We start from the raw sequence: 21216 nt of genomic DNA on the forward strand, positions 1-21216 counted from the left end.
ACCAATCAGCTTTGACGAAGCATCTCAGTAGGCGGGATTTATCCGCTTCTTAGAACGCTGGTGTAGCCATTTTTCTTGTGTGACTGTAAGGCAGATAGCTGATTGAGGTATGAGTCACATTCAATATTTCTTGGTCGATAGAAAAATGTAAATAACTATACGGAAACATTTGAAATCGATACAAAGTGTATATTAATGTAAAGCCTACCAGTACTAAATAATATTTTCAGTGTTTTGCAGTAGCAAAATTTGTTTTTAGAGTGCCCCTCTTCTCGGACGGACACGACGACGTGTGAGCTGGGTGGCAAGCTAACGTTAGAGCAATTGCTAAGCTACGTAGTTGCTATCTAACTAGACAATATGTACAATCTTTTTCGCCGTTTTCTAGGCATGTCTGATTTCGGTCGCATGAAAGTTGTTTTGCCTTGGCATTATCATGTTGAGAAATAATACGCGGCTTATCTGCGTTTTCGGGGTTTGAAAAAAAGACCGGTTTCTGGACAAAGTGGTTAGCTACCATGCTAGACAGCTAGCCACATAGTGGTGAGGAGGAGGAGTCTACCGTGTCCGGAAGCGAATTCCTCATACATTTTCTATATTCAGGGTTCACTCAATTTTAAGCTTTGTTTTACTATTAACAGTTAGTTGGTTGAGGTTGTATATCGATTTTTCTCTCTTTAGTAAGTATGCCATCTGATATTCGCTTGTCTTTTTGCCGCCAGTTCCTTATTCAGCGGGGTTGGGTTAAATGCGGAAGATACATTTCAGTTGAATACATTGTTGGACAACTGACTAGGTATTTCTCGTTCCCTATCAGGGCATTACAACTAGGTTTAGGGTCTCCTGAATTGGCGCACATGCGCACTAGGCCCGAGCTAGTTTAACCCTTTACCGTCTAAGCTAGCCGAACTGCTTGTTTTTTGTCCACATTGTCAAACTTAATAAATATTGCACCCTCAACTTTTTAAAACGGCTTTACCAGTTATACATTCATATAACTAAGATATTGTATGGAAAGAAACTTAAATGTATTTTGTTGAACAGTCTGGTGGTGACTGGTTTGAGATGTTGTATGATGATAGTGGTGAAGGATATCATTGTCATTGCTACTTAACGCGGATCCAAGTTACGTTTTGAGATCCATTGGCATAGGGTTAGCTGGACTGGACTTTTCTGACTGGTCTTGGAACTGTGCTTGGCTCGACTAGGATATGTAGTGATTTTGCCAATAGACAGATAAGTACACAGTCATGTACCCTTAACCTTGTTTCAACTATGGTATTTGTTGATTAAATAAGACTTTATTAATATATTGAGTAATCCAGGAATTGGTTATTTGATACGAAGAAACTCAAGGAAATAGATTGCCTTGACTACAATGAAAGGCTAAATTACTAACGCTTTGTCTATTGTTAATGCCCAAAACCAGTGTACTGCACTTTGTAATATTAATTAGCTAGCATCTACAAGTAGGTAGCAAAGACATTTGATGATAATGTGGTTAGCTATATAGTCATATTTGAGATGCATATCCAGTCAGTAAGTAATTTAAAATATTTTTAGTAGATGGGGTGGGGGGGTGGTGGTGTCTCATTATTGATATTTTTCCCCCCTCTTACCTCAGGCTTTCTACAACACTGCTTCAAGGATGGTCAAGATCTTCATTGGGAATGTCCCTCGGGAGGCAGACAAGGATGAAATCCAGGCACTCTTCTCACAGTACGGTGCCGTCACAGAATGTGCCATCGTCAAGAATTTTGCTTTCGTCCACATGGATGACCGTAAGTCTGCCACCAAAGCCATCCGCAGCCTGCACCTCTACAAGTTGCATGGCACGGCAATAAATGTCGAGGCTAGTCGCGGGAAGAACCAGGGAGCCGTCAAACTCCACGTGACAAACGTGGAGAAAGGCAACGATGATGAGCTCCGCACTTTGTTCGAGGAGTACGGCACAGTCTCTGAATGTGCTATTGTCAAAAACTTCGCGTTTGTGCACATGGACAACTCCGACGAGGCTTTGGATGCCATCAAGGGATTAGACAACATTGAATTCCAGGGTAAGATTTTTGTGAAGGCTTATGCTGTTTAAAAGGTTACACATTAAAACCTTTGGCTACTTCCTCTCTCCCACCTAATCATGTTTTTTTGGTATTTCTCTCCCTAATAGGGAAACGTATCCATGTTCAGATATCAAAGAGCCGTCCCAGGTATGAGGAGGAAGAAGACTACCCCCCACCTCAAAGGGGGGGATACAGGCCCCCCCGTGGCTACCCCGGGGAGAGGCATGATCCTCCACCCCCTAGCTATCTAAGAGGTCGTCACCCACCCCCTCATCACGGGTACCCTGCCCCCCCTCCACCACCCCCTCCCCCTAGACGAGCCCCGTACCCTGAGCGTGCTTATGAGCGCGAGAGGGAGAGCTATGCCGTGGTGGATTACTATGAGAAATACAGGGCTCGTCCTGCCGCTTATGGCATAATGTCCTATGATGAGAGGCGTGTAGGCTCCTTACCCCCTCCTCCCCCGCCCCCTCTTCCATGGTCAGGGAGCGTTTCATGGCCTCTGGCCTCGATCCATATGAGCGTCGCCCCCTCCCTCCTCCCCCCGTCTGCATACTACACCAGGGACCGCAGTCCCATTCGGAGGGCCCCCCTCCCCCATGCCCCCGCCGGTAACGGTTACTCCTATGAGCGTTCCCGACTCTCCCCCGTCTCTCGGCCCGCGATGTACAACCTACCACGTACCAGAGACCCCTACGCCGACAGGTTGCCGCCGCCGCCACCGGCCCGCTATTACTAAGCAGCGTACACCGGCGTTTGACTCAAGGTGAGAATAGGCTTGCGCTACAAACATTCTAATGGGAGGTGAAGTAGTACCTATCCTCTATATGGAGGGTCCAAGGTCACTTGATGCGCTCTTTAGATGGGTATCATGCCTCAGTTCTAAGAGGAATGGTCTGACAGTCGCTCTTCGCTAAACCTTCAGATTAACTGTGAAATGCTTGAACTGGGAGAAAAAGCATGTGTAAAAGCTCTGCGGAAAATCGTGATTATTAATCCTCTTGTTGGCACTGCTGGTTTGTAGGCAACGATTGAGCTAAACATAAATCATGTATTGGTAAAAGTGAGGAACAGAGTAATAATTTCACCATTTAGATGGAAATATTTCAAGTTGCTGATAATTGAACAATGAATGTAGATCGCTCATAAATGGAAACATGTTCGCTAGTGGTATAACAGGCGCTTGACTTGTGTGTGTGTGTGTGTGTGGTTTGCTCTCTTTCCAGGTTTAAATATTTCAACAAGATCTGTGTCCTCGTCACCGCCGTCGTCTCCTGATGCACGCAGCGATTTACCCCCGTCTGGTTGAGCGCGTTTCGTTCTCCTGCAACACTCTCAGGAGGAATTGTAATGCATGACCCCTCGTCATCTAAAACACTTTTATTACACTCGTATTGTTTTGGCCTTTTTTGTTTTGTATTTTAGTATTGTGCTTTAGCTACATTTATAGTCTCTGGCTCCCAGAAGCCTTTTAGTCAGTCGTTTTTTTTAATTTTACGTCCTTGATATACTGTAACGTGTCATGATACAAACTTTTGCTGTTAAATCAAATTTCTGAAATTTGATGAATGGAAGCTGCAGCACGTTATTATGAAAAGGATGTTATTAATATCAAATAATCGTGACTGTATATCGACTTGAATACGAACCATCATGTGTTTCCTTTGAAATTAAACCACCACGTTTGTTCAATCTACGTCTGAAATTATGACAATTTATGGATTATGAAAAGGTTGCGCTCTGCGACAATGTACCACGGCGTAATAAAACCACTACGACGGACTACAACAATGGACTAGTTGGTTAATTTAATTGGACAAATATTTGCTGATTGTAGCTAGTTTTACCAAGGTGGGTAACGTTCTTGTTTGTCATCACAGAGGACATGATTTTAGTAAATAAAATAAACTGAATTGTATAGTCATTTGGATATATTTTTTTTATCCTGTTAAATCATAGTCGTGTCACAGACTCTTATCACTATCAGTGATTCAATGGCGGGTGATCAGTTGCTTCACAATATACTTAAACCATTGAATCGTGAACGGGGGATACATGCTTGATTATGATAAATCTAAGAATCGGCCTCTACCAATGTGAAATAACGTTAGCGCTTATATCTCCCCTCGACTTCAAGTGCTCAATCACAATTGAACTATCTAAATCAACCCCTTCACTGCCCATCAATTTATTTAGGTTTCATGGGTTGGATTGATGGGGCTTTATTGTCATGTCCCCAGTTCTCACCATATTACACTTGGCATGACTGTTCTGAGCACCCTTGCTCTGGAAGACTCTTTGGAGAGATGTTCTTGGCACAGCCTGCAGTGGCCTAACCAGGTAAGATGGGAATCGGGATCAGTTGTGGGTTGTATGAAACTAAGGGTTAAAGATGTGAGAAATTTAGGTACACAGGAGTAGAGGTATTTTCTGGATTTAGTACAGGGAAAAGGAAAACAACCTTGTGATTTATGCTGAGTGTGGACAGGTAATTCCTTTCCAAACTAAAAAGCAGTATGTCAATCAAATGTCTTTTAAAGGGGAAATCTGGGTTTCATCAACATTTTGGGACTTAAATTAATTGTATATGCCTAACCATTGATTCTTACAGAATATGGCTTTAATGCCTCATGAGCATAGTTAAGCTGTCCTACCCCCAAAAAATGTTTTACAGCCCAAACGTAAGTTTGTTACTCCACTGTTTGTAAAAAAAATAAAATAAAACTTGTTTAATTGTTAACAAACTATAGCTTCAAAGTCTGGTTAACTATTATTTTGATCTCATAGATAGTCAGTCGTTTCAATAGCGCAGTTTATGATTTTCAGTGGTTACATTTCTCCAGCCCATCCCTCAGCTGTTAACCAAACAATTGTCGGGGAATTTGTTATTTGAATCCAAGATTGCCCTTCCATAATCAGGCAGGGACCAAGTATTTTCAGGCCAGCAGGTTCCTGGTAATGTGTGTGTATTTACATTTTATTTTTTAGTGTGCATATAAGAAAAACCAAAACGAGCGTTTATTGGACAAGTGCAGGTTAGTAAAGTCGCCCGGTTTTGGCCATATTGTTTCCTAGTGAATGCGCACCTGCGTTCGATGTTCTAGGCATCTGTTAAATTACAAATGTATAGTTAATTGAGCATTCGTATGTAGTGACACCTATACTGGAAATAGTTATATTGGTTTGTACAGCCTGTCATTCCTACTATCCGGTGCCTTTTGGTCCTCATAACTTCAACAAAAAAAAACGTGTGTGTATATGTATTTTATCAGAAAGCACACGTTTGACTTTCATAAAATATTGGTCAAGCTCGGGCACTAAAATCCCTGTTGTGTGCATGATCCCATACAGTCCATTGCATAATCCTAACGGTGGCAATTTGGAGCATAAATTAGCCATAGCTCTGTGTGATTTAAGATAAAAATCCTTTAAGTGTTCACGATTATGTTAACTTCTTTATGAAATGTTTTTTTAAGATTTTGCAATTTGATTAATTTTCTCTCATTTGGCCTAACAAAGGAAATGTATGACTAGCATAATGAAAAATGCATAAAACCGAGTGTTTATTTATTTACATTTGGCACAATTGTCCCCCAAAAAAAAAAAAACACAAAAAAACGATGTCCTGAACGTGATTGTGGGAAGGGCATGTTTTCTTAAAGGATAATTGCTATATACTAAGGGAGAAAAGTGATATCGGGGCACACATTTTAAATTCAATAGTTTATATTTCTCGTAGAAGTTGAATAATACCTGGGGTGGCATAAACGCCTCAAAATGCGTAGCATTCCCTTTCAAGATCTATATTTTTGTGTTTTTAAGGAATGGACGCCTGACATTAATTCCCCTTCCCGATTGTTTAATCTCCAAATAAAATATTTAAAACCATGATCTTGTTTTGTTCACTCTGGGTTGATCGTGCCCTTTCCAAACAAGGGTATTGTACATACAATTTTGGGAGGGCTGGCCACACGAGATTACAGATGTGGTTACAGGTCATGTATAATTTCTGTTGGTGGTTAGCCTATGATATTTATAAACCCATATTTAGCCATTATCATATGACTGACTGGTAATGAGATCATTTTGATGTGCCTGTGCTCTCGGTTCCCTTTGAAGCCTACTGCCCTCTGCTGGGCACTGGCTGGTATGTTTCTCAAAATACCCTTACTTACACTACAACACATGTTCCCACTCTTACCCAATAAAAAGTAATCAAAAATGTATATATTTCAAAAGGGTAGAGGAATTTTCATTTTTTTTATTGCATACGTAGAGCATGCTGTATATTCAAACAATATTTACAGACGTGCATATTTTATAATAGACTCACATTTTCTTTATAAAACAAACAATTAGGATCTCAGTCCCACTCATAATGACGTCTCACCCCAGAGTAAACCACGTTCATTGCCCTTTCGCTTATAGCATGTTCACATAGTCTAAACCCAGAGGCGAGACATCGCAAGATTTAAGGAACGCTTGCAAAACAGACGAACAGAACAGGCCGGGTTTGAGAGGTCAATGAGAGAAGTGAGAAATTATTCCTTTAAATTTCTCAATCTAAAGGCACCTAGATTCCGTCTGTATCTTAACTAGTTGAACATCAAATTACTCCAACCTCGTGAAAGTGATGAACTGGCACGTTTTCATTTAAAAAACAACTTTATATCAAAGTAGTGCCTTTGATTTAACGGCTTGCTCAGTTCAGGCGAGAAGACCCATTTGACCTGATGTGCTTCTACACATTAGTTTTGCTATATAAAGTCGCCATAAATGTGGTGAAGGACTCAATGGAAAGCAAATATCAACCAGATTGGCGCACATTCAACAAATCTGATCTAACTAACTGGATATTCGTCAAATCCGTCAATTTATTTACTGTAACGGGCCCACAATGTCGGAACTTAAGTCTGATTTTGAGTTATTTGTCTGGTTTCGCTGCATAACATGTAGAAGTTGTCCCTTTTGAGATTAAGAAGAAGTGACTGCTAATAGGCTGGACACTTTAAACATAAGTGTCAATTTTAACAATGCTTTTTTCTGATAACTAGTTAATTGCATCCGCCTTGGAGCCCAGTTTCATAATATTACCATATGTCCCAGCTGCTTGCCATAGTTTTAAAGTAATCATGAAAAAACAGGCCTTATTAGGGCATTTTTCACCCTGCCATCTCCTATTAGTTCTATTGAGCACCGTGGCACCAACTTGCCTTCCGAACGTTCTATTCCCAGTTTATTGTTCTACATCACAATGCTTTGCTATTGTTGGCAATGAGACCTGCCCACGTTGCTGGTAGTTCAAATGTTCAAACAGCAAAACATTACTCATGGAACTCTGAGGTCATCCCATTGTTTACTACAGGGAAATATAGGTAAGTCTGTCTATTTTGCCAAATAACTCACTGTATATTTACATTTTTTTCAAATGAGACAATTTTAAACATAAGAATCTCCTCTTTCTAATTATGTAGACTGGCCAGCGTACTCTGTTGTCATCAAACGCTATCCCTGAAATATCCCTTGCCCTTGGAACGCTGAGCTCCCCTCATTGTTTTCCTATGGAGAGGCATGACACTGTCTCGCAGAGACTGAACTTTCTCAAGAAGCTGGGATCTTTTAATGTAGATTGTACTATACTGACTCTGTTTTACAAATCTTTCATTGAGAGTATTTTAACTTTTTAGTATAGTTTGTTGGTTTGGCAATGCCACTGTCAGCCAGAGAAATATCCTGAGAAGGATTATCACCACAGCAAGCAATGTACTTGGAGTCAAACAGACATGCCTGGATGAGATCTTCAAGGTCAGGGCCCTCCGCAAGGCTCACAAAATCATTTTAGACCCAAGCCACCCCCTGTACCCGGACTTTGAACTACTCCCCTCTGGGCGCAGATATAGGGCACCCCTCAGCAGGAAAAGAACTAGACAATAATCTGTGCCAGGTGTGATATCCCTCCTAAATAGATCAGGCTAATGTTTCTATCGACTCAGTAAGGCAAGCAGGCTAGTCTTTGAAAAAATAATAATAATGTTTTATTGGTATGTAACTGTGATGAAAGTTGATTTGTCCATTTTGTTTTGTATTTAAACTCCAATTTAAAGCATCTTCATGATGCTCTCTGCGCTTTTAACGGACCTCTGAGACTATCACAGTGCAGGTGCATTTATACGGAGACTTGATTACACACAGGTGGATTGTATTTATCATCATTAGTCATTTAGGTCAACATTGGATCATTCAGAGATCCTCACTGAACTTCTGGAGAGAGTTTGCTGCACTGAAAGTAAAGGGGCTGAATAATTTTGCACGCCCAATTTTTCAGTTTTTGATTTGTTAAAAAAGTTAGAAATATCCAATGTCGTTCCACTTCATGATTGTGTCCCACTTGTTGTTGACTCTTCACAAAAAAATACAGTTTTATATCTTTATGTTTGAAGCCTGAAATGTGGCAAAAGGTCGCAAAGTTCAAGGGGGCCGAATACTTTCGCAAGGCACTGTACATTTGATGTTAAAGCTATTGGCCGATAGCTTGTTGGCCTCGTTCCCTGGCTTCCAGATTGGTACAACTACTGCCTCCTTCCCGCTGCCTGGTAGTTTCCCCTCCTCCCACACTCTGTTGTACAACACCAATACCTTATCCAGTGCCTCATCACTAAGATGGGCCAACATACAATAGCACACCTCATCTTTTCCAGGTGAGGTTAACCCAGCCTTACCTATTGCCCTTTTTTTCTTCACCTCTCCCACGGTAAATGGTGCATTCAATGCATAATTGACATCTTCTGCATTTCAACAAACGCTTTGGTCATCATCTCTGCCTTCTCATCTGTTACTGCCACATCCTTTCCACTCGTCAACACTGGATAATCCCACTATTTCCGACCCCACTCATCCTCTTAATCATCACAATTCTCCCACAGGTGTCGTCCTTCCAACGGTGTCACAGAACCAATGCCAACATGACCTCTTTGCCTGACAGATAGTTCTCCTCACCAGGTCCTGCTCATACTGAATCAGATGTTGGAAGTTGTGTCCTTTTCAGTACTCTAAATGCCCTGTTCCTACTCCTCACCATTTCCCCCACACTATCCTGTCCACCATGGGACAGCTTTCCTCCGCCTCCCTGAACTCTTAGGTATATACTCAGTAGCTGCCCCCACTAACGCTGTTCTCACCCAGTTATTCACACTATCCACATCCCCTCTCATATCCACCTGAGCCATCACCTGCTCACTCAGCTCCTGAAACTGATCCCAACTTTGCACGTCCAAACATCCACCTGCCTACTCCATCTACTGACTCCTCCAGTCTACTATGTATACTATAGGGTAATGATCACTCCCTACTGTTGACTTCTACCATACCTCCCACTCACAGATTCCTGCCATAGCACTAGATACCAGATTTCCAAGGTAGACCCTTTCCCTGTGGCTACATCAATCCTGGCCCCTCGGCCATCATTCAGGCACACCAGATCTTTAATTTCTATCAGATTTTCCATCACTTGGCCATTTCCATCCATCTGTTTCCCCCTATAGCATGTTGTGGGCATTAAAATCCCCACACAACATTACATTACTTATATCCTGGCCCTCCACCTTTTCCAGAACTTCCAGGTCCAATACGGATTCCAGGTCCAACACGGATTATAGTAGTTCACTACCACTATCACCCCTCCTCTCAACCACACCTCCACCACCACTCATTCCTGTTCAATACCTTTACCTAGCATCCTGTAAGGAAGTCTTTGCCCCCCCCCCCCCTTACTACGACCATAACTGTAAGGAACTCTTTGCCCCCCGTACTACCACCATAACTAAGATCCTATAATACACGATTCCACCCTCGGCTGATTGAGGTAATCTCAAACCTCTTCCCATGTCAACCCTGTCATACTCAGATGTCTCCCAACCGCTTTCACTCTGAGCTGAATCCTCTCTGTTTTAGATTCTACTTTAGCAGTGCTATTGATAGCTCCTGCGATGAACGTCACCAGCTTTCTCTTATCTCCGTATAGCAAATCAAATCAAATTTATTTATATAGGCCTTCGTACATCAGCTGATATTTCAAAGTGCTGTACAGAAACCCAGCCTAAAACCCCAAACAGCAAGCAATGCAGGTGTAGAAGCACGGTGGCTAGGAAAAACTCCCTAGAAAGGCCAAAACCTAGGAAGAAACCTAGAGAGGAACCAGGCTATGTGGGGTGGCCAGTCCTCTTCTGGCTGTGCCGGGTGGAGATTATAACAGAACATGGCCAAGATGTTCAAATGTTCATAAATGACCAGCATGGTCGTATAATAATAAGGCAGAACAGTTGAAACTGGAGTAGCAGCATGGTCAGGTGGACTGGGGACAGCAAGGAGTCATCATGTCAGGTAGTCCTGGGACATGGTCCTAGGGCTCAGGTCCTCCGAGAGAGAGAATTAGAGCGAGCATATGTGGGGTGGCCAGTCCTCTTCTGGCTGTGCTGGGTGGAGATTATAACAGAACATGGCAAAGATGTTAAAATGTTCATAAATGACCAGCATGGTCGAATAATAATAAGGCAGAACAGTTGAAACTGGAGCAGCAGCACGGCCAGGTGGACTGGGGACAGCAAGGAGTCATCATGTCAGATGGTCCTAGGGCTCAGGTCAGTTGAAACTGGAGCAGCAGCACGGCCAGGTGGACTGGGGACAGCAATGAGTCATCATGTCAGGTAGTCCTGGGCCATGGTCCTAGGGCTCAGGTCCTCTGAGAGAGAGAAAGAAAGAGAGAAGGAGATAATTAGAGAACGCACACTTAGATTCACACAGGACACCGAATAGGACAGGAGAAGTACTCCAGATATAACAAACTGACCCTAGCCCCCCGACACATAAACTACTGCAGCATAAATACTGGAGGGGTCAGGAGACACTGTGGCCCCATCCGAGGACACCCCCGGACAGGGCCAAACAGGAAGGATATAACCCCACCCACTTTGCCAAAGCACAGCCCCCACACCACTAGAGGGACATCTTCAACCACCAACTTACCATCATATACTATATCACCGCCCACTTGCCCCGTAACCCCCGATCTAGATGCTCCTAACCATCTCTCTCTGGATCCTGTATTTCCCTGGACCTGGACCACCCTCACTGCCTCAGCATATGACGCCCTTCTCTCCACTCGCACTTGTAGCACCTCCACTGCCTGCTTCATTGCCTCACACCCACTATATGTCACACTATGAGCACCCCCACAGCTGCAGCACTTTGGTTGTACACCGCCCCAACACTTCCCAAGCTCACGCTCCCCTCCACACCTGGCACACCTCTTTTTCTCTTTACAGACTGTTGCCACATGCCCACACGTCTGGCATTTATAACATCTTAAAGGCTTTGGTACATAAGCCCTCACATAATAACTCATATATCCTATGGTTACTTTATTTGGCAGTACCCTGTCCTTAAAGTGTAACAGAATAGACGTGCTATCTACCTTAACTCCACCCCTTGTTGCTTGCAATCTTTGAACATTCACTAGAACACCTCTCAAGTTGTTGTTTACCTCTTTAGTGCTAACACTCACAGGCACTCCTGTTATCACCCCTTTAATCGACCGCCTCCCTGCTTGATCAGTCCAGTTGCTCCACACCAACTTCCTTATTAGCTTCACTCTGAGCTTTTTCCCTCTGCCCCATGTCCTTACAGAACACCAACAAGCTCCCATCTCTTAACACTTCAGCATTGACAACTTCCCCAATAAACTTTTTCATCACAGCCGTCAACCTTATTGGACTCATCGCCCCCCAACTCCCCTTCCTCCCTAAACTTCAGAATCACTTTATGCTCCTCCTCACCTCCATGCTCCCCCCTTGCGACTTATCTGTCCCTTCCTCGGCACGCTCTATCTCCGAACTGCCTCTAGCATTGGAAACTACGTATCTCTCCTCAAAATTTTCTGCCTCCATAGACCTCTCGCTCCCCTTCAAATTCCTACTCCCTTTCTTTCCCATCTTCTTTTTCTCTTTCTTACTTCCCCTTTATTTGTACCACTATGCTCCATACTTGCTTCACTTTCTTCTCCATCAATATCTCCTACCATCTCTGACCCAGTCACGGCACAGCTGTGCCGAACCACTGCCACACAAGTAAAGTTTGATTGCTGTTTTATCAACTATTGATCGCAAGCCACAGCTTTCAGCCTCTCCCTCACTTTTGTCCCCTACTCCTCTCCCCCGGTTAGCTAGCTATCTATAGTCAGTAAGTCATTTAAAGGTTTTGAGTAAATGGGCCAACAACATTGTCTGGATAAGTGGCCCTGGGGAGGCGGGTTTTGCCTCCTAGTCTCATCATTGATCTTTTCCACCCTCTCACCTCAGGCTTTCTACAACACTGCTTCAAGGAGGCAGACAAGGATGAAATCCAGGCATTGTTTTCAAACTATGCCATAAGGGAACAATGAGCGAATAAGAGGAAATCTGTCATTTCGATGAAGACATTAATGATCGAGCTAAGACGGACATAGCAAATATAACTATTTGTTCAGCACTTTTAAAATGTACAGCAACAGAAATCAGAAAATGTGCCGTTCTTACAGTATTTTCCCTATAGACCAAGTCAGAAACGTAGGATAAATAAAGGGGGCACGTAAGCAGACAATGAAAGCTCTTGCAATATTTGATGATGACATTTCTCTAAAACAGGCTATAGGCTACATGTGCACCACCAAGTCAAAACAATAGACTAATTATTAGGGTGAGGCACATGGGCTACTAACAGCTTACTACACAACATAAACAGATGTATACTGTAGCTAAGAAAGTAATACTATCTCTTTGGCATATTATATAATTTATGCAGCAGCATACAAGACATTTTTGGACTCCTTTTGTTGGGCTGTGCTCACTTGAACAGGAAGATGATGTGACAGTCCTTGTGGGCAAATTTTGTCATCAAACTTTGGCATTCTCTGGATTTATGGTTCTTTCAAGACAACTGGGAACTCGGAAACAACAAGGTCAAATTATGTCAGTGATTTTCAGGTCGGAGCTCTAGAAAGAGGCCAGTATTACCGACTTGGAATTCCGAGTTGGATGTCTCGTTTTTTCCAGAGTTGCCAGTTGTCTTCAACTCACTGAAGTCTGAGATTTCCCAGTTCCGAGTTTCCAGTTGTTTTGAACGCAGCAGAAGTCATGCTGGATTGACAGCATGGCCAATGTATTCAAGCTTTTCTGGACCATGGTGTTGAATGTTTATCCTTTTAAGCTTGGAAAGAGACCCTTAAACTCAGACTTGGACCACACACCCAATCCACTGAATAGCAGGCTAGTGATTGCTTTGCAACGCTTGCAGTTAGCCACTGATTCCTTCCAAACCACTCATTGTTAAATTTGCAATTTCCAACTTGTTTATGTCCAATGGTCGATGAGCACCGATACATTTTATCTATAAGTTGTCTTCATATGACAAGGATTTGCCAGTAGATTGTCAACTTGATTCATGATCATGACTGCTTGTCTAGCTTGCGAGCTAAGATTTTGAAAGTACTGTAGATATGTGATTTGACATTTTATCTGTGGCCAATGACCTTGAGCCTTCTTGGATGGGCACTTCTAATGTAACTCTATGGCAGCACCCATGGGGCTTGAATTTTCAAGCTCTCGCCGTGGATTTTGTGCTGACATAGTGTTCCCATGAGACAGAACACTGAGCCAATCACTGCGCAACTAGAGAAGATTACCAACCCATACGCTCTATTTTTCCCCGCTGGCTGCCCCACCAGCACAGAAAGCACTGAGCTAGGCTGAAACACCTGCACAGAAAGCACTGAGCTAGGCTGAAACACCTGCACAGAAAGCACTGAGCTAGGCTGAAACACCTGCACAGAAAGCACTGAGCTAGGCTGAAAGACCTGCACAGAAAGCACTGAGCTAGGCTGAAACACCTGCACAGAAAGCACTGAGCTAGGCTGAAACACCTGCACAGAAAGTACTGAGCTAGGCTGAAACACCTGCACAGAAAGCACTGAGCTAGGCTGAAACACCTGTATTTTGCAGCTGCCTTAATCAAGAAAGGAAAAAAGAGACCACGTTGGTATATGGCTTTATTAAGTTAATGTTGTTGTTTTTAACATTGTTTGCAAACTGATATGTGACATGTATTAATGGCAAAATAACATGCAAAACAGGCAACAACAAAACAACATTTTTTCTGAGGTCCTGAGTGCTCTGGAGCAGGTTTTCATCAAGGATCCCTCTGTACTTTGCTCAGTTAATCTTTCCTGATACTGACTAGTCTCTCAGTCCATGCCGCTGAAAAACATCCCCACAGCATGATGCTGCCCCCACCATACTTCACCATAGAGGTGGTGCCAGGTTTCCTCCAGACACGACACTTGGCTTTCAGACCAAAGACTTCAATCTTGGTTTCATCAGACCAGAGAATCTTGTTTCTCATGGTCTGAGAGTCTTTTAGGTGCCTTTTTGCAAACTCCAAGCGCGCTGTCATGTGCCTTCTACTGAGGAGTGGCTTCTTGGTTACCTCCCTGACCAAGGCCCTCCCCCGATTGCTCAGGTTGGCCGGGCTGTGTTCTTGGGGACCTTTAAAGCTGCAGACATTTTTTGGTACACTTCCCCAGATCTGTGCCTTGACACAATCCTGTCTCGGAGCTTCAACCTCATGGCTTGGTTTTTGCTCTGACATGCACTGTCAACTGTGGGACCTTATGTAGACAGGCGTGATCCATTAAAATCATGTCCAATCAATTGAATTGACCACAGGTGGACACCAAGTTGTAGAAACATCTCAAGGATGATCAATGTAAAGTCTCATAGCAAAGGGTCTGAATACTTATGTAAATAAGGTATCTCTGTTTTTTATGTTAAAATAAAATGGTAAAATCACTATAAACCTGATTTTGCTTGTCATTATGGGGTATTGTGTGTAGATTGAGGAGGATTTTATTTATTGACTACATTTTAGAATAAGGCTGTAACGTAACAAATGTGGGAAAAGTTCAAGGGGTCTGAATACGTTAAGAATGTGCTGTATATAGCCATTGATTCTTGAAGAATAGAACTGAAATACCTCATGACCTTAGTTCTACTGTCCTACAGAAAATATAAGCCATTCAGAGCCAAATATATTTACCCCATTGCAGAGACCAAGTCTTTTCAGGTCAGCGGGTTCATATTGATGTGGGGGTGTATTCATTAGTGTACACAGAAGCAAAACATTTTGCAACGAAAACAAGCTTTTGTCATTAGACAAGTTCAGGTTCGTGTTTCTGCACGTTTGGTTCCTAGTGAATGCACCCCTGGTTCGATTTTATAGGACCCTGGTGAGTTACAAAGTACAAAGTTACAAAGTATATAAAAGGACAGAAACACTCCTCAGTTTCATCAGCTGTCCGGATGGCCGGTCTCATGATCCCACAGATGAAGAAGCCGGATGTGGAGGTCCTGGGCTGGCGTGGTTACATGTGGTCTGCGGTTGTGAGGCTGGTTGGACGTACTGCCAAATTCTCTAAAACGACGTAGGAGGCGGCTGATGGTATAGATATTAACATTCAATTCTCTGGCAACCGCTCTGGTGGACAAATCCTACAGTCAGCATGCCAATTGCCTGCTCCCTCAACACTTGTGGCATTTTGTTGTGACAAAACTTGTTATTCCTTTTGTTATTCCTTTTATTGCACCTATGTAATGATCATTCAGATTCTTGATATGCCACACCTGTCAGGTGGATGGATTATTTTAGCAAAGGAGAAATGTTCATTAAAAAGGGATGAAAACAAATTTGTGCAAAAAATCTGAGAGAAATAAGCTTTTTGTGCTTATGGAATATTCAGGGATCTTTTATTTCAGCTCATGATACATGGGCCCAACACTTTACATGTTGCATTTATATTTTTGTTCAGTATATAACTATTTGAGCATTCATATGTATTAAAACCTATACTGTAATAGTTGTGGCTGTACTTTTGAAACAAGGGTTGAGATAATTTACAATTTCCTTTTGTGGGTATCCCAAATCCCAAAGATACTTTTCTATAAACCCATATAGATGGCAAATACCATCCTACTATATTGTAGCAGGTCCCATGTGGCTCAGTTGATAGAGCATGGTGCTTGCAATGTCAGAGTTGGTTGTGGGTTTGATTCCCATGGGGGGGACCAGAATGAAATAGTATCATAAATGTATGCACTCACTACTGTAAGATGCTCTGGATAAGAGTGTCTGCTAAATTACTAAGATGTAGCTAGCCATCATCAAATGACTGACTGGTGATGAGTTCCTTTTGGTGTGCCTGTGGTCTGTTCCCTTTGTGGAAAGCTACTGCCCTCTGCTGGATAGTTGGTGTACATACAGATCATAGAAGTCGAGACAGCTCTGGGACAGGATGGTATGTCCTTATCAAAGTCCCCTTACACACACACACATGCTCCCTCTAATAGTCATCTTAAATATAGATATATTTTCAAGTTTATTAAAATATTTAGCAGAATTTCTGTTAATTATGTTCACAGCATATTACTTTTACAATTCACTCTAAGTTGCATTATAAAACTATTGCATTATAAATCATGAATCCCAGTTCCACTCATGATGACCTTTCACTCCAGAGTAAACCACATTCATGTCCGTTGCTCTGGTCTGTCTCTCTGGTTCTGCTCTCCTCTTGGTCTTCCTCGAGGAGAAACTCATGGCAGCATAGTTCAGCTCCTCTCCCTCATCTCTCTGTAGATGAGAATTAGTCAGATAGTCTACCTCACAAGGTAGAGTGCTGTGTACAGTTGAAAAATATGTGTGAAAGTGAATTACAATACTGGGCTGCTAGCCATTTTCATTTAAACGATACAATGCAATTTTACTGTGGAAATATATGATTTTGTTCTTTACACAAGTTGTCACATCCTTTTCAGATGTAATGCTATTTTTAATGTGCTAAATTGTTCATAAAGGGTTAGGTAAACAGGTAACATCATCTACCTCCTTGTCAGGACAGGAAGGGGCTGTAACACCACTTTGAGGATGTTGAGGCAAACCTGCTTGACAAAAATTAGGATTATTAGGACAGTGTACATTGCGTATGTGTGCCATTCAGAGGGTGAATGGGCAAGACAAAAGATTTAAGTGCCTTTGAACAGGGTATGGTAGTAGGTGCCAGGTGCGCTGGTTTGAGTGTGGCAAGAACTGCAACACTGCTGGGTTTTTCACGCTCAACAATTTCCTGTGTGCATCAAGAGTGGTCCACCACCCAAAGGACATCCAGCCAACTTGACACAACTGTGGGAATCTTTGGAGTCAACATGGGTCAGCATCCCTGTGGAACGCTTTCGACACCTTGTATAGTTCATGCCTCGATTAATTGAGGACGTTCTGAGGGCAAAAGGGGGTGTAATTCAATATTATGAATATTGAGATAAAAACCACTAATCCATTCACACTCTTTCTTAAAACACCCCTCAATCACTTTCATGGTTATTATTGCCACAACATTTTACCGTAATGATCATCACATTGTATGTAATCATATTGGAAGGTATGTGAATGAAAACACAAAATGGCAGTAGAAACAAAGGGCCTTAATGATACAGAACCTTTCTTCCTTCTCACACAGATGAGGACAACGACTGCGATCAAGCTCAAGATGTTGGATACGATTAGAGCCAGGAGCATGGGGTCCACCAGATCAACAGGGCCTGTGGTTTAAATTAAGTTGTTGATATTAATTCACAGATTACCAGTCAAAATCTTCTTTATTTTCTACATTGTAGAATAACAGCGAAGACATCAAAACTGAAATAAAAAATATGGAATTACGTAGTAACCAAAAAAGTGCTAAACAAATCAAAATATATTTTATATTTGAGATTCTTCAAAGTAGCCACCCTTTGCCTTGATGACAGCTTTGCATAGTGTTGGTATTCTCTCAACCAGCTACATGAGGTAGTCACCTGGAATGCATTTCAATTAACAGAGTTCCTTGTTAAAAGTTCATTTGTGGAATTTCTTTCCTTCAATCAGTTGTGTTGTGACAAGGTAGGGGTGATGTAGAGAAGATATCCCTATTTGGTAAATAGGGTCCATATTATGGCAAGAAATCCATATTATGGCCAAGTCCTTATTATGACAAGAACAACACAAATAAGCAAAGAGAAATGACTGTCCATCATTAATTTAAGACATGAAGGTCAGTCAATGCGGAAAGTTTCAAGAACTTTTAAAGTTTATTCAAGTGCAGTCGCAAAAACCATCAAGCGCAATAATGAAACTGGCTCTCATGAGGACTGACACAGGAAAGGAAGACCTAGAGTTACCTTTGCTGCAAAGGATAAGTTCATTAGAGTTAACTCCACCTCAGATTGCAGCCCAAATAAATTCTTCATTGAGTTCAAGTAACAGACACATCTCAACATCAACTGTTCAGAAGAGACTGCGTGAATCAGGCCTTCATGATCAAATTGCTGCAAAGAACCACTACTAAAAGACATCAATATGAAGAAGAAACATGTTTGGGCCAAGAAACACAAGCAATTGAAATTAGACCAGTGGATATCTGTCCAAATGGTATATTTTTGGTTCCAAATGCCATGTCTTTGTGAGAGAGTGGGTGAATGGATGATCTCTGCATGTGTGGTTCTCACCGTGAAGCATGGAGGAGGAGGTGTGATGGTTTGGGGGTGCTTTGCTGGGGACACTGTCAGCGATTTATTTAGAATTCAAGGCCCACTTAACCATCATGGCTACCACAGCAGTGTGTAGTGGTACTCCATCCCATCTGGTTTGGGCTTAGTGGGACTATCATTTGTTTTTCAACAGGACAATGACCCAACACACCTCCAGGCTGTGTAAGGGCTATTTGACCAAGAAGGAGAATGATGGAGTGCAGCATCAGATGACCTGGCCTCCACAATCACCCGACTTCAACCCAATTGAGATAGTTTGGGATGAGTTGGACCGCAGCATGAAGGAAAAGCAGCCAACAATTGCTCAGCATACACTGTATGCGGGAACTCCTTCAAGACTGTTGGAAAAGCATTCCTAGTGAAGCTGGTTGAGAGAATGCCAAGAGTGTGCAAAGCTGTCATTAAGGCAACGGGGGGCTACTTTGTTTAATCCTTTTTTTACCCTATGATTCCATATGTGTTATTTCATAGTTTTGATGTCTTCATTATTATTCTACAAGTAAAATAAAGATAAACCCTTGAATGAGTAGGTGTGTCCAAACTTTTGACTGGTGCTGTACATGTTACATTTTGTAAGCTTAGCCTTACACCCTTTTACAATTTATAGTTGCATCAGCACATTCATTTTAGTTTGATTGCTCTTGAATTATGACAGGTACAAATCTAAATTCAGAGTTTAAAATCAAAATACCTCCAACATCCAGCTTGGTCCCATTCCCAAACAGTATTTCTCCACATGAGGCCACAGCACAATAGTAAGTCCCAGCATCAGAGAGGCTGAGTTTCCTCTTGGGGAGGTTGTAGACACAGCTCTGTGTAGGAGACCCAGGCTCAGGGCTCTTCTCACACTGATCACTCCCGTCTCCATGGGTGTAAATGATTCCTGGATGGGATTCTCCTGAACTATGTCTGAACCAATAGACACTGTGATCTCCTGAACAGGTCTTAGTGTGTATTGTACAGTTCAAAGTCACAGAGTCTCCTGGCTGGACAGACTCAGACACAGACTGCTGAGTAAGATGCTGGTTCCTGGAATCTACATCTTTTACACAATAAAACCAAGGTTCTAGTAAATGTTTGTTATATTACAATACAACCACGTGGAGAGCCTGATAGTCACATGTTAATACATTTACACTGAGTGTACGAAACATCAACACTTGCTTTTTCCATGACAGACTGACCAGGTAAATCCAGGTAAAGCAATGATCCCTTACTGATTTCACCTGTTAAATCCACTTCAATCAGTGTAGATGAAGGGGAGGAGACATGTTAAATAAGGACTTTTAAGCTTTGAGGCATGGATTGTGGGGTAAGACAAAATGGGCAGTAGGTGATGATAGTAGGTGCCAGGCGCATCGGTTTGAATGTGCCAAGAACTGCAACACTGATGGGTTTTTCAAGCGCAACAGTTTCCCGTGTGTATCAAGAATGGTCCACCGCCCAGAGGACATCGAGCCAACTTGACACAACTGTGGGAATCATTGGAGTCAACATGGGCCAGCATCCCTGTGGAATGCTTTCGACACATTGTAGTCCATGCCCTCGGAATTGAAGTTGTTCTGAGGGCAAAAGGGGTTGCAACACAATATTATGAAGATGTTCCTAATGTTTTATACACTCAGTGTATATATGTTTACTTACCCCCATACATCAGAAACACACCCTTCCCGAAGATCATGGCATCGTAATCGCGTGTAGCACAGTAATACATCCCCATATCCGATGGTCTAGCATCTGAAATAGTCAGCACAAAACTGGTTCCATTCTTCATTGCCATATACCGGGGGTTGTCGTTAAACTCTCCAAAGAACTTTGCAGTTTTGGAGTGAGTGTAAAGAGACAGAATTAATACTGGGGCTTGTCCTATTATTATCTTGATCCAGTTGTAGTAGTTGCCATCTTCTTCTGACGTGAGGCATTCCAAATGAACTCTGTCTCCAGCCAGGAAAGTCTTTAAGACATCGCTCTGGTTGATTTTAGAAGAGACCCTTAAAAATAATAAAGCATTCATGACTTACTTTTTCTTACTAACTTTGTACAGGTTTTTGTTTGTTCTGTTTCTAATCAGACTTGAACCCTAACCTTATGCGCTAAGTTAAATCAGCCTTACCTGTTTTAAACATCAGTAAAAATATGAGAAACAGTTGGGTTATTGTATAATTCCTTCTCTGTTGATAGCATCTCATGTGTAGACTAGTCATCCTGTGTGTCAGATGAGAGTGAGAATCAGAGGGTTATGGGTGTCTTTTTATACTTGGCTTGGGTGATGGTCCACAGGCCTGATTGGCTGCTCTGTGAACTGCAAAGACACGGAACAGGACAACTTTACCCTCCCCTCTGACTTTTTTCTGTCCTCATGTTACACAACAACAGTTTCCATTTTCTTCAGAAAAGCTATCGAGATATACACACCATATGAAACATCCTGGTCCTCATTTCAGTTCTTTAATTTAACTTTTTTACAGTAATACGACATGATTATGATTGGC

The 21216-nt window shown here is 42.2% G+C and overlaps 1 protein-coding gene and 1 pseudogene across 1 annotated transcript; one reads left to right on the top strand and one right to left on the bottom strand.

Moving 5' to 3' along the window:
* Positions 1 to 3: 3 nt before the first annotated feature.
* LOC115138011 (RNA-binding protein 4B-like) lies at positions 4 to 3376 on the top strand (annotated as a pseudogene).
* A 13118-nt stretch (positions 3377 to 16494) lies between these two features.
* On the bottom strand, positions 16495 to 20941 carry LOC115138015 (uncharacterized). The gene is made up of 6 exons (XM_065025422.1): positions 20829 to 20941; positions 20369 to 20707; positions 19416 to 19766; positions 17636 to 17737; positions 17025 to 17080; positions 16495 to 16772 (listed from the first exon to the last, which is right to left on the bottom strand). The coding sequence occupies exons 1-6, from the start codon at positions 20926 to 20928 to the stop codon at positions 16617 to 16619; spliced, it is 1104 nt and encodes a 367-aa protein (XP_064881494.1). The 5' UTR covers positions 20929 to 20941; the 3' UTR covers positions 16495 to 16616.
* Positions 20942 to 21216: the final 275 nt, after the last annotated feature.

Source organism: Oncorhynchus nerka, linkage group LG12 (genome assembly GCF_034236695.1).
Source record: "Oncorhynchus nerka isolate Pitt River linkage group LG12, Oner_Uvic_2.0, whole genome shotgun sequence".
In the NCBI taxonomy this organism is placed as follows: Eukaryota; Metazoa; Chordata; class Actinopteri; order Salmoniformes; family Salmonidae; genus Oncorhynchus; species Oncorhynchus nerka.

Coding starts and splice junctions, on each gene's coding strand:
- LOC115138015 (XM_065025422.1), bottom strand. CDS start 20,928: ATGACTAGTCTACACATGAGATGCTATCAACAGAGAAGGAATTATACA. Junction 19,767..20,368: donor TGTGTTTCTGATGTATGGGG/GTAAGTAAACAT, acceptor ATTGTGTAAAAG/ATGTAGATTCCAGGAACCAG. Junction 17,738..19,415: donor GACCAAGCTGGATGTTGGAG/GTATTTTGATTT, acceptor TTTAAACCACAG/GCCCTGTTGATCTGGTGGAC.